General features: G+C 39.1%; 1 protein-coding gene across 19 annotated transcripts in view; it reads right to left on the bottom strand.

Annotated features, from left to right (window-relative positions):
• Positions 1-14705, bottom strand: part of DOCK9 (dedicator of cytokinesis 9) — a 164046-nt gene that overhangs the window by 84849 nt on the left and 64492 nt on the right. For all 19 annotated transcript variants that reach the window (XM_072135485.1, XM_072135486.1, XM_072135479.1 and 16 more), the window contains exons 2-9: positions 14333-14449; positions 12084-12173; positions 11002-11084; positions 9012-9081; positions 5920-6015; positions 5383-5517; positions 2752-2926; positions 784-845 (exon numbers count right to left, since the gene is read on the bottom strand). In XM_072135485.1, coding sequence (XP_071991586.1) covers positions 784-845; positions 2752-2926; positions 5383-5517; positions 5920-6015; positions 9012-9081; positions 11002-11084; positions 12084-12173; positions 14333-14449 — 828 coding nt within the window. The remainder of the gene's footprint in view (positions 1-783; positions 846-2751; positions 2927-5382; positions 5518-5919; positions 6016-9011; positions 9082-11001; positions 11085-12083; positions 12174-14332; positions 14450-14705) is intronic.

Consider the following 14705-nt stretch of genomic DNA (forward strand, 5'->3'; position numbering starts at 1 on the left):
AGTACTGAAATGAATAAAGTGTAGCTAAAGCTTTGATGCTAAATTTCTTTTTACGTCAGATATGAATACACCAGGTGATAATTGCAAATTGTGCATTTATCCTCACTACCAGAGCTGTTAAACCAAACACGGGGAGATTAGATGTGAACTCATGCAGCCTCCATAGACACACACTATACAGGCTGGAATACGCATCTCTATGGTAAGGAATAGCTTGATTTTTTTTACAAACAAAGCAAAATTTGTTAATAAAGTGTAATAGACAAATGTTCCCTATATCCTCCCACACACAATATGAAACCTTATTACGCTTCAAGTCATTGCCCACTTTAGCTGGTTCCTTTTGCTGTGTAAATTAGCTCTCTGACCTGTACCACACTCATGGCTCAAATTGCTTAAATAAAGCAAAAAAAGCAGGGGAAAAGAAGGACATAGGAAAATATTTTTTTAAGGCCTCTTGCATATAACTGTGAGGCTAGCACGATAAAACTACAGTACATGCTCCGTGCCCAACGTCCATTCTCTTTCAATTTACATGGGTCGCAAATAAAGGCACACAGCCCAAATGCACACATGTTCATGTGCATGAGGCCTTATAGCATATATATTACAAAGCTTACCAATAACTTCTGCACGGTTTTAGACATGGCTTTAGAACTTGCAGGTTACCAGTTTATATACAGAACACAAAATAAATGACAAGGTCTACTGAAAACCAGTTATCATTGCAAGGCATCTATAAATCTTTTTATATAATATCTCTGAAAAATGTACAGTACCTACCTTTTCTGGGAGGTAACTATCAATGCTCGATGACGAAGTGTCAAACTTGCTTTGCTCGTCATCTGGAAAGACATACACAAGAGAAATCTCAGGGAGTGTTAAAATAATTAACAATTGTATGAAGAATTTATAATCTGAACACTAGGGGTAAATTTGCATCATTAACAAACTAACAGCATAAATTTATCCGGATAATGTGAATTTTATATGTGTAAGTTAATGTTTAGACTGGTATGGTCAGTTGCATCAGGTCACCATTGCTCTCTATGGCCAAGGTCTTCCAAGAACGCATCACTGCGGGATCGCTGCTCGCAATGTGAAGTGATCAAGAAGTGATCCATGAAAGGCTACTGAAGTTTAAGAAGCCACATAATGGCACCAATATTAAAGCATTTTCATTCGTATAAGGCATACAGAAGTGTAGGAAGTGCACTCAAAGGGTATCATATGCTATCTTGGAAAAAACATTGGACCCTCACTAAGTTGAATGGAATGTGAAGGAGTATGTTACACTGGATAGTTTATGGGGCTGCAGGTGGTTTCAAGGTCTGTGTGGTTTCACATTCTAGGAAAACTTTTGCTGTGACTGCTCTACTGAGCACCTCGCTGGTTCCTGAAACAAGGGGCAGATAGACTCAGCAGAGACTGGCACCTTTTAATGTATTCATCTCTCCTTTGATACAGGAAAATACGTAAATCCAAATGAATAAGACAACCAAAAAAATATGTTAAAGGGATCTTCCCACGAAGACAAGTTTCTTATATGTACTCAGGATAACAAAATAACACATTCTCTCATTCACTGTTATTAACAAAAATGCAGCATTTCACAGATACAAGTCCAACCTGTCTCTATCAGTCCTGCTGTATACAATGTCAGTTGCCACTAGAACCGACCCTGAAACTTCATACTTGGGGTCTAGTGCCATCTAAGATGATATTGTGCAGAAGAAATTACTGTGTCTTGTGCCTGTAGCCATGCCCCCTGCAGTCCTAGCATTGGAGCTCACACTGATTCACTTCCAGGCAGGAGATGGTGAGGAGAGGCAAGCTGCAAACTACAAGCTACAAGGAGATAAGTGATCTGGGGGAAGGGGAATGCGGGCACAGATCAGTGAGATGTAGCAGAGCTCACATTGCAACAGTCTGTCAGCCTCTGTGTAATCATCTCATGCATCTTTGATCTGTCTCATCTCTCTATGTGCCAGTGTGTTAGTATGTCAGTTGCCAGATGAAAGTGTATATACACCTTGTATCCTGATAATGTAACAACATTGTCACCCGACAGAACTAGATGGATAATATAGTTATGTGTCTGTTAGAGAGGCCCCGCCCTGGGATTTTACACTGAGCAGCCTAGAGAGTTCTAGGAGTAAACATTGTAAAGTAAGGGGTTAAAATTATCTTTATTGTGTTAACACCCCTAGTGATGTTAACACAAAGATTGAGATGTGAGAATTTTTTTTCGTGGGAAAACCCCTTTAATGACAAATAATTACATAAGCCTTATTGATGATACGCCAATTCATGAATACAATAAACTGTCTATGAGACAGAAAATAGGGTAAAAGAAAATAGGGTCCTCTGGTCACAGAAACAATATGCCAATAGAAGATATGTAATTAAATAGAGGCCACAAGTAATAAAAAAAAATAAATCACATGAGAGGAGAAGAGTGCTATACATGCTGTGACCATGGACACATGTCATTACCAGATTTGGTGTCTTATTCAGTAGGGTATAGGTATTTTCCAGTGCTTTGTTATTTTGGACACTAGGACCAATTCTATACTTTACATTCAGCTTTCAGAGTTGGTCCTGCCACCAATGAATATTTTTGAAAGGGTTGAACATTTAAAAAAAAAGACAATTATAGGTTAAAGGTCATATTTGTAAAATCCAAAAAAAAAACTCCTATGGGATTAAAAGGTAAAATGTTTTATGTAGTGTTCAACATATACAGCAGACCTTCATGGGACTCTCCATTTCTCTTCTCTTGCATAGCAGCTTCAAAGTTCAGTTGCAATATTTTATTAAGAGTGCTGATCCATTCCTCCATTTCAGCATCACTGTCTGCAGCGAGCAGATAACTGCTTTTGTCTTGCATCTTCAGCTCAAAGGCAAAACGTCGCACTCGATTGTTCTATAGGGAATCATAAAGATTAGATTTGTTTGACAAAATTTTCCAGTAACTTTTGGTAGCTGCAGAATAGTAGCATTAATATGCCCACTTACAATACACATCATACACAACATGTATGAGTACAATGAATGAGTAAATAAAATATAGACCGTAATTTTAACTGCAAGCTAAACACCAAACACAAGTTACAATGGAGAACAAATGGGAGAGCGTAAATGAAATTCTCCGATCTCTTTGTAGTGGCTCAGCTACCTCATGAACTACATGCAAATTCTTTGTAGTAGGGCTTCAATGTTAACTTCTAGCAGAACCAAATTGCAAATGTAAATGCAGTGCTGCAGTTCGCACATTAACCTCTGAGACTGCCATATATATCCAGATGTCATGACAGTGGCTATTCATATTGAATAGGACATCTCCCCTTTAACCCCTTATGCCCTTTTTTGTTTTAGAATTTCCATTTTTTACTCCCCATCTTCAAAAATCTATAAATTTAATGGCAAAAAAGTGCCATTTTCAAATCTGGCCACTATTTTCCGTTACAGGGTTAAATGCCTGGAATAACTTATTATATTTTGGCAGCTTGGACCTTTTGGGACGTGTTGATACCCAACACGTTTATGATTTTTACTGTTTATTTTTATATCAGTTCTAGGGAAAGGGGTGGTGATGTGTGAAATTTTTTATTTTTGCAGGGATTTTCCACATCTAATACAATGTGTAAATCACACATTGTAATAGATTGTCAAAAACAAGAAAGCCTTGGGTCTTTGTATGATGTCACTGAGAGCAGCGATCTAAGCCAATATGGCGGCGCCCACACACTGACGGCGGCAGGTTGTGTTTCTAAGTGCCACAGAACCAGAGGCAAATACTGTCAAATTTACAGACAGAATATATTATATACAACTCTTAATTTCTGAATGGAACTTTAACAATTGATATCTCTGGTTCTGTGACACCTAGAAACACAATCCTTGAGTGATATTGAAGGGGAGATCCCTCTGTAATATAACTAAAGTACTGTGTTTCTTTGAGCCACAGAGCTGATAGTTTGCAGGAATACATACACTCTCTGCACAGTTCACATTTTTTGTCATTTTGTCCCCTAATTATATCAACATGTTAGTAATAAAAATAACCCTATTGTTAAAGTCTGACATGTCATGAAAAAAAATTGTTTGGATATGTAATACTGTTCCAAAGATGATGATATTTATTTATGAAAGAACTCAACAGAGCACCCCAATTGTTTTAATTTTAATGTTACTGTCCAATGAGTAGGAGCAAGATGTTGGGTTTTGATCCTTAGACAGAAGGAGGAGGGCCTCATAATTGCCAATGATTTGGGAATAAAATATTGGGAATTCTATTACAGCCGTGAATACCAGCAGGGGTGTGTACATGTCTAAAGGAGAAGTCACATCAATCAATAGTACAGGAAGAAGGGAAGGAAATTAATTTTGTGAAAGAACTATATCTTGTATTATCTTTTTACTGAGAGTTTGAGTGTGGTGGGGGGCAAATGTGTCTAATATTCCAGCATAAGCCAGCTATAACGTACGTGTAAATATATCTATCTGCAGCTAAGAATGTTCACTCCCGCGTCAGTAATCCCACATGGAGCAGCAGCCAGCATGTAACCTATTAAGAATGCACGGCAAGGTTGGGAGGTTTTTTCCCCCCCCCAGATTTTACTCTAAAAATATGGGAGAGTGCCAAGTGCAGAAAAAACAGAAACACTTCCTGAGCTGAACATGCTGCTAAGAAAATGTAACACTCCCAGCCCCCAGAGGACACCTTCATTCTCAGACACAAAAGCGTCTGCCAGATATGTGCTCAGCACTAGCTGCACCTTCTTCTCTTCCAGACTATTCATAAGCTCAGTATTCTCTTTTCATAACCAGTATCCAGAAAAACCATAGCAATTGAACATATAATGCTTCTGCCGCTACCAGATTTCTCATGTAAAAAGCAAATAAACCAGAGAGAATACAGCCACAACTACAAAAAAGAAACACCTAAGGCTATATTCACACTGACGTTGCCCGCACGTACCGTACCGTAGCGGGCAACGGCAGTGTACGGGGAGAGGAGGAAGAGGTGAGCGCAGCTCACCCCCGCCCCTCTCCATAGGAATTAATGGCGCACAGCGCCGTACTACGGAGAAAGACAGGACAGGTCACAGGCACGTGTGCTGCACCGTACCGCTCCCGTAGGGCTCAGTGCGCCCATTGACGTCTATGGAGGAGGTATATCGGCCGTATATACGTCCTCCATACGTCAGTGTGAATGTAGCCTGACAGAAATACTAGGAATAAATAAGATCAAAGTTCAACATTCAAAGACAAAAAAAATGAAAGAAATCTATAAACTGGGCAAGTCTGCCAGTATACATGTACTACAGTATAACACAGCAAAAATAGAGTAAGAAAAACAAGTAGGATGCCTTTTACCTGTACAACACCCATGCAAGAGTCAAGAAATATTGATCCTTTTGGTTCTTTAGAGATTTTCTCATCTTTATAGAAGTTTAAGTTATATGAGCCATCACCAAGTTGGATAAGGTGGAAAAACCTCCTTTTGAAAGACTGCAAGAAAAAAAATATATATGTTGCATGATACGGCCAACTACCACACAAGGATGAGCTTGCTAAAGGAGACTTGGGGTGCGTTCACACACGGCATTTGCGTTGCGTTCACAAGCGCGGAGCAAACGCCTGGAAGCGGTGTTTGGCTCACTTGCATCTGCATTTTCAGTGAAACACATCGTAACCAGTGTTTTGTATGTACACAATACAAAACAATGGGTGCTTTTTGCTGATCACGTGCATTTCCCTGGTATTTGCATTCTGTTTACAAACAATGCACAGCCACATGTGAACACACCCCGAAACAGACACTGCACTATTATGGCTGTTTCCAGCGACTGCTTTATTTGTATCATGCGGACAGTATACTGGTGAATAGGCATCAGTGCTGCGTTCGCTTACCCTCATGGTGACGCTTATTGCACTGTTCATGTTTCCTTTGTATAACCAGCCCTGTTTGGTGACCCCTCCTTTTTGCGAGCCAAGCGATGCCGCATCCTAGAAATAAAACCCTACTATTAGGAATGACATGTCACATAGGTAATTACAATAATATGATTTATATATCCTTATTTTTCAATACTCCAAAGAACACATCTACCAAAGAGACATAGAACAATCCATGCCATTTACGGTAATTGCGGCTTTATTTCTACCTTAGAAAACACAGCAGGTGGAAACAAAGAACAGAATGGAGCTGAAGGTTAGATTTAACTATTGGCTCGAGTAGTATACAGGAATGAAATACTGAATAAATATGAATAAAGTCATGAAGAATAAGGCCATGCAATCGCCTGTTATTTGGTATTTTCCGGATTTGATGAGAATAAAATGTAAGTGCACAACCTGTTTAAATACCAAGTTCTATTGATCAACTGCATTGCAAAATTGCAATATATGTAAGTTCATAGTGCTTTAAAAAAATTTTGTAACAATAATTATTTTCCCCATAAAAATATTGTCTGGTCTTCATTATGTTGCATGCGTAATGACCTTGCATAGTGTATATGCATTTTTAATGGACAGTCTTACAGGAAATAAATTTACAGGTAAAAAGGTCATTGATTCCATTGCAAACTTTGGTCATGTCTGGGGCACACACATACAACCACTTAAAAAGCCAGATAATACTAAATGTAACAGAGTGAATCAAAAGAAAACGGAGATCTTTGAAGAACATTTTACAAGAAAGGCACTGAACAAAGAAATTAGCTTCCCTACTAGTAATTGTGCCTTTTGAAGGTCGGCAGTGTAATCCCTATTCACACATGACCTTTTCCAGTCATTATTCATATTTAAAGGGGTTATCCGGGTTTAAAAAATTTCTTATGGCCAGGCTGGGGAGGGCTATTTAAACAATAAACATGTACTTACCTCCTCCGGTGCTGCCAATGTCCCGCGCCACGGCCCGTCTTCTCTGTGCGCCGGTTTCAGTACAAGGGCGCACAGGGAGCTTCCAGCCGGCCGGAAGCTCCCATGCGCACCATCTCCCAGCGCTTACAACGCTGAGAGATAGGGACGGATGGGAGGAGCCGTCCACATCGCGGATCGGAAGCTCCCTGTGCGTGGCTTCCGTGGCCCTGTAAACAAACAGGGGCACGGATCGAAGGGACCGCGGCGCGGGACATCAGCGGCGCCGGAGGAGGAGGTAAGTCCATGTTTATTATGTTTAACTATCCCTCCCCAGCCCGGCCATAAAAAAATTTTTTAAACCCGGATAACCCCTTTAATGATTTTAAAATATGCAATATGTAAAGAATGTTCTGACATATAAAAGATGGATTCAGATGTGTTCTCATTTCCTTGTACAGATCCTTTAGCTGACATCTTTAAAGGCCTATTATCATCAGTGGTCCTCAACCAGTGGCTTCTGTGCACCCACTATATCAGGGATACCTAAAAACCTAAAACGATCAGTACTGCCAAGGAAGATTTTGCACCAACAACATACCACTGACGGTTCGAAGTTTAATAGCATTGTTATATTTCATTGGTTGCTTCAGACATTATTAGTAGCTGTGAATACAACAGCATTTGTTAGATATTAGCTCTAAACATACATTTTAATATAGCCAGCATTACATTTATAGGATTGTACTATAATCACAACTTATCACCTATCAATAAGCTATTAATGACCATTTTGAGTAACCTTTTTTTATTTTTCTTTGTTATGCGTTTTACCTACTCAAACCAGGGAGGATAGAGAAACAGTCACAGACTACTTATTCACATGGGCTATTCTCATGGAAGGACACCCTGTAATTTTTTTCACAGTTTAAATAAATTTAAATTAATAAATATGACCCAATTTACTAAAATGTTTCTGTGTGCCGTCTGGGTCTGTGGCAAGGGAATGATGCGACGTTCATATCTAATTTTTGGCCCTCCCAATTAAGCATGTCTGTTGGATTGTGCACATCTTCTTACAATGGAGGGCCAGGATGTATGCTCATACAGTGATGTACATTGTCCTGCTCCACTGCTACTTCCTGAAAGTGGGAGGAGAAGCAAACATGTAACCGTTATATCACTGGGGACGTCCCACAGCGAACGCTCAGTGGAGGCTGGGGGTAGATACAATAATTTTGAATCAATCCCCCATAGGTTATTATTGCTACATTTTTCCATCCCACGTTTTCCTGCAGATAGAGGCAAAATGTCTCGGCCAGTATAGCCTATGAACACGCTCAGCATAAACACCGGGAAAGTTCCTGGGGTATATATACGCTGAATCTATCCATAGAACAAGATTCCTTTCCAATTTCAATAGTTCCTTTCATATATAAACCATAGAGATGCCTATCCGGATGCACGGGTAACCTGGTTTTACCCCTGACACAGCAAAGTAAAGGTATTCCAGTGACTGCAAATCAACATCCTGTGCATCTGGGGGCTTCAATCAGCAGCCACAAATAAAAGTAAAGACAAACCCAATACCTGGGTTCAATACTTCCCCTGCTTCATTCACCGGCTAACATTATTCTGCTTAAAACAGCAGAAACAAAAGGTGTGGAAAGTTCACTTCAGGGCAAGCAAGAAGAATAGAGAGAAATGCACCTGGGAAAGAAGAAGCTAAGTGCAGGGCTTTTCAAGACAATGCAACATCAATCTTCTGAGTTGGAGCCACTTCTACTTCTAGTCTGTATAGCATCAATGTTTTAAGACCAGTTGACTTTTTCCTCCCAGATCCAGCTGATGGCAATTCACACAGACATGGAATCCCCTTTCTAGTAGGAATTGTACTCAATTATTTATCATAGCTGCATCTATACTGAGCATGGTCCTTCCATCACACTGGTTAGTAAGGCCTTCCAATCTTCACTGGGTGAACTAAATGTTTATTTGTTTGACATGGGGCTGTGGTGTAGTGAAACTGGTCAGAAAAAAATATGGAACAAGGATTCTGAATTCCAAAATCTCTGAATTATAGGATTTTAAAGACCCATTTCCTCCCTCCCTATTGAAAGAAAGAAATGTACTTATATACCCACCTCGTCTTTATCTGCATCTTCATCCACTTCATATACATGAACTGGGAGCTTATCTGGCTTGGTTCCTTTACTATTAAAAAAAAAAAAAAAAATAAGTACATTATAAAATATATAAAAAGTGCCTTCTCCACCATTTTTCTGGCTATGGACGTGTGGGGTGGAGAGCGTCAGGTAGCCGGGCAGACAGATGCCAGAACTGGCAAAGATCATAGGGGGGAAAAAAAAAAATAAAAAATTTGTCAGTTCAGATTTGGACCAAAGATCCGAACTGGCGGAATTTCACTCTTTGTGAATACGTGTGCACGACCCCAGCAGGGAATATTTTAAGACTGGCGTTAAAAACCGTCAGTTTTCATTAAATTTCCAGCTTTTTAAAGGGAACCTGTCACCAGGAGAGTCATTTTTAGCACTCCCCCAGTCCCCACAGAGCATAGTACATACACTGCCAAAGTGTTTTTGTATAAAAAAATTGGTTTTACAGAAAAAAAGATATGTTATATTGTTATATCTGCTGTGTGACTAGGCAGTTGCCCAATGGGAGGGGCTGGAAAGGAGCAGTTCCCCCCCCACCCTTGGGAAACATGTGACTTTTTCAAATATATGAATAACTCCCCACACTCGGGATTGGCTGTAGAGGAGTAGGGGGCGTCGCTAAGCCAAGTGATGGGTGTTTTCATATATTTGAAAAGGTCACTTGGAGTAGCTGTTCCCCAAGGGGGGGGGCACTGCTCCTTCTCAGCCCCTCCAATTTGGCAACTGCCTTGTCACACAGCAGATGCTAATGAAAGGTACAATATAACATATATTTTTTTCTGTAGAACCTATTTTTAATGCAAAAACACTTTGGCAGCGTTTGTACTATGCTCTGTGGGGACTGGGGGAGTGCTAAAAATGGGCCTCCTGGTGACAGGGTCCCTTTAAAAGTAAAAGCATAATGACATAAAGGCCAAACATACAAACTCAAAACAAGCCTAAAATTTACCAGTAGTTAATGTAGAAAATATGCAGCAAACCTGCTTTCCAAAATATTTATGGCTATAAAGCAATCACATGAAGGCAAGAACAGGATCAAAGCACAGAGGCATCTCTGCAGGACTTGTTTCCTAGAGGACTGGTATGGATTAGCCACTACTGCAAGAAACGTGTGCTGCCAAGAGGTTCTGCAGACAGCCTTTTTCCTAAAATCAATTCCTATCATTCAGATTCCAGTAATAGGGTTCTTATTCAGAAAATGTAGTGAAAAGGGGAGCCAAATCCAAATGTATACATACATGTCCAACACCACCTCAGTTTATAAGAAACTTCAAACATTATTAAAAAACAAATACATTAAAAATAACACAGCAACCAAGGTCTCCAGGCTAGGGAAACACAGGGAAGGTTAACTCCTCAAATCATGTTACATTATGATGCTTGGAATCCTGTCCTCGGGGAGGTGCGGACTATGAAAAGTGCTCACCATATTCACAGACTGTAATTATCATGTGAATAAGCCTACCCTGCTGAAGTACATACAGCATTTTTATAAATCTCATACTACATGATGATGATGTAATGCAAGGAGGCGAGGAAAAAACTTCAAACCTGCAACATACACAATGCAATATACAGGATTGTGCCATGTAATTTTCATGTGGAAACAGTACCACTGTGACAATAGATGCCACTATATATACCCCTTATAGACATATTCCTACAACACAGAATGTATTACTGTAGGACAGACACTTGCACTGCAGGTTCTAACCTCCCTCTACCGCACCCTGGTAAATGATAATCCCAAACATGTGATTCATAAGCAATTTGTAACATCTGACAGCAGGGAAAAATGTGCTACTTTATTATAAGGTCATAAAGTAAAATGTTAGGATAGAAGCTTCTGCCAACTAGAAGATACCTACATTACACAACATTGCCTCAGGGTGACACCTATGCCACACACCACATTAAAACCAAGGGATTCGGGAGCTGTCAGTTTACAAGCACTTACCTGGGAAGCTGGCGGAAATCTCCAGAGTACTCTTCATATTTATATGTGACAACGTGCCAATCTGAGTTGTATGTCTTGATGCACTAAATTAAGAAACAGATTTTTAAAAACGCCTTTTTGACTTGTGCTTTTTGTGTCCAGTTACGGCATTTGCGCAAGGGACATTCCGACAGGAAAACACATTTTATAAACCAAGGGAAATAGTGTAAAAAGCAGAACATGGATAGCAATCATGTATTCAACATAACTCATTCCAATGTCTATACCCCTAGACGTATACCGACAGTAAAATGCACATATAATTCCATAAGCTGGCCAAATAATTCTCTCAGAAGCCCCAGGAGCTGATAAAATAAGATATAAACTATGTAATCTGTACGAAACTTAAATATGGGTGTAAATACTCTAGACCACACAAAAATACAACTATAGTGATTTAGAAGAACAGGTTATAGACTTATATTCAATACTTGATGGATGCATGTAAAAAAATAACTATGGATCTACAACATTGCCCTAAACATCCGCTTAACCCAAAAACATATTTGTCATGTCCGTTTCTGCAGCACGCACCCCTAAATAAGAACAATGAAATCTTAGAGATGACATTCTATGAGCCACAAGTACCATCATTTCGTTTCCCAGTGTAGTAAACATTCTCATCTCACTGGGTTACAAGTATAGTAACAGAAAGCCCAAAAGAAGGATATGTTCTGCAAATATGGCTATGTTTATGTCTTTGAAGCTTGGCATAAGAATAGGGGAAATGCGTTTGCAGGACAAGGTGCAGTCTTACTATATTCGGCATGTGTCAAAGCAGGAGTGGCGCCATTCTAGAAGAGTCTTCATACAAAAAATACGATTCTAAAACCCTGCCCTTCCAAACAGAGCGAAATAATAAACAAACCCTTTCTGCTTATAAACCGATGTCCGAGGGAGAACTGATGCTATATACAGAGACAGTATTTGTTTAGGCAAGACAATATTTACTTCAGACACAAGCTGAACGGGCAGCTCTTGTAAAGGCAGGGGTAAGAAGGCAGATATTAGGGGCATCCAATACTCAACACTTGTAACCTTACCTCAGTGACAAAAAGACTCTGAGCCTCCTTCTCTGCATTATCAGGAACCGTTGAACATATATATCGACCCTGTCTCCTTAAGGTAGCAATCTATAAAATAGAGAAAAGAATTTAAATAGTTGTTACTCCTACAGAATTCCTCAAAATATTCCACAAAAGATGGATTAAGAGCCGTACTTTCTCACTCATGTGTATATTATTACAGGCTCCACAATAATAATTTCTGCATGAAAGAGATTTTTCAGTGTTACATAAATAATAGTTTTAGTATAAATAATATTACAGAAGTACTACATCAATACACAGTGGTCTCCATTTATTATTATGTGTAGAACTTTTCTGAGACATTACAAAGGTTAAAAACATTCATATCGGAAAATGTCCCACATTTTGAAAGGTTAAAAAGGGTGAGAAAGTTCAATCTGTGAACGTACCAAAAAAAGGCACAACGCTTGCCAAAAGTCCTCTCACAGTTTCCTGGTGTAAATCCCATTATCCATAAATGTGCAGGTCATTGCCATGTTTAAGAATAAACAAATTATATTGTTGTGCTTTAAGGTGAACCGTAGATACAACTGTAACCTGAATAGGCACTGACATAATTGGATGCTGCAAAAATCTCCCTTGTAGTTTGCGACAGTTTATCAGTTTGATGTCTGGGCCGGGCTCACATCATCTCTCGTAGGAGGAGACCAGATAATATTATGGTATTAAAGAATCGGTCATGTGACCAACCACACTCTACAAACCCCAATGACTACAATGGTGTCCACTTAGTTTTTATTGTGATGTCAACATTTTTAACAAAAGTGTGTCCACAAAGGAGAGCCACAAAAAAGCTAAAGGGGATGTAGCAAAAGAATTAGATTTTTTTTATTCTCAAGAAAAGACACATGGGATGAGGGAAACCTATTGTCCCCTTCACCTCAAAAAATGATCACAGCACAAGTTTGGAAAACATTTTCTTGAGTAAGTTTTCCATTCCCCCAGAAAAAAAAAAATTACATTGGACACCCTGGACATTGTGAATTGCATGCTAAAAATGTAAAAAAAAAAAAAAAAAAAGGAAGAAGGACGTAGTGGAATGTGGATTTAGTATAGCCACCAATAAAAGCCCCAGATGACTCATTATATCGAGTATACAAAGGGAAGTTTTATGTATCAAACAGGCACCAAAGCACAACTATGTCATCCCAATTCCCCACTGGCATTTGTGCTTCTTTACATGCACGTTATTATTATTATTTTCTACAAGACGGATACAGAGACTTCCAGAAGCTTTGTACTCATAAGGGCCTGGCTTCCTGCTCCTAGGACCACCAATTTTTTAGATTGTTATCACTATAATGTTAAACAAATAGCTGGGGTAAAAATAAACAGCAGGAAGCTTTCACCGAGGAAATGGATTGAACAGATTTTAGAAGGTAAAAGAAGAGACACTTGTAGACTGTTACAAGAAAAACACAAAGGTTTAAAGTATTATGGCAAGGATTTATGATATAGATTTGTGATCCAATCAGGTATTTTGGCTGCTCTGTTGAATGGAGGCATATAAAGCTGTAATATAAAAGGTCTATATGATTTGGTGCAAGATTTCGGAATTAAATATAGAGTTAAATCCTGACGTGACTCAAGAGTCCTGATAACCTGTCCACGTGCAATGCTTGAAGGCGTCCCTATATTAATAGGCCACCGAAGACTGTTAACCATTCTTTGTGGGTGCGAATAGCAGGGATTGGGACCGCCTCTTTTAAGAATTGTCAGTATTTTGGCTACAGCTAAACAGGAGTATGTGTAGTATGAATTAAAAACTGCAGAAATCTATTGAAATAATGAATTTAATGATTTTCAAATTAGTTTGTAACCCATAATGTTAAGCAACCATACGAGTGTCCGAAAAATCTGCCTTTATGTTACTTGAAACCTTTTTTTACAGACAGATTGCAGCACTATAACAAGCTATAGATGAGCTGCACAAATTCATTACTTGCTCAAAATGTTTGAGACCTGAAAGTATGTCCCTCTTTTCTAAGGAGGTATGGCCTTACACTGACCCTCCTCCACTACTCCTCTGAAAAGGATGTACATGTGTTACTTCAGGAAAGGACTGGTCATTCAGCAGGTCGCCCTCTAGGCAGCTTCTTTTTAGAAATAATTTTCTGATCACACAATCACATAGTATCTATGGCTTCTCTTTACAGGTATTACTCACTATTCTGTACTTATCCTTAGAATGCATTGTCTCTTACCTGAAAATCATCATATGGAAAAAGGAGCAATTCTCGGAGAGCATCATTCAAGATTTGAGTCTTCTTTTGCACAATGACATTCTCGTAGTCAATGGGTTCAATAAGCTTTGGCTTTGCCTGAAAGACAACAGATTTAAAGATCTGTTAGAGTTATGCTATTAACACAAACTGTAATGGCATGCTGAAGAGTTAGACAACAGAAGCTGATTACTGATCATAATATTAGGATTTGCCTAGCCCCTTGCCAACCAAAAACATAAACCCGATACCTGCAAATGTGAATACCAAGACAACTTCAGCAATCATCCAATAAAAGATTAAAAGTGAACCAAAACGCAATGTGTGACGGCACCCTCAGAGAAACCTATGATCT

The sequence above is a fragment of the Engystomops pustulosus genome, chromosome 2 (genome assembly GCF_040894005.1).
Source record: "Engystomops pustulosus chromosome 2, aEngPut4.maternal, whole genome shotgun sequence".
Classification (NCBI taxonomy): Eukaryota; Metazoa; Chordata; class Amphibia; order Anura; family Leptodactylidae; genus Engystomops; species Engystomops pustulosus.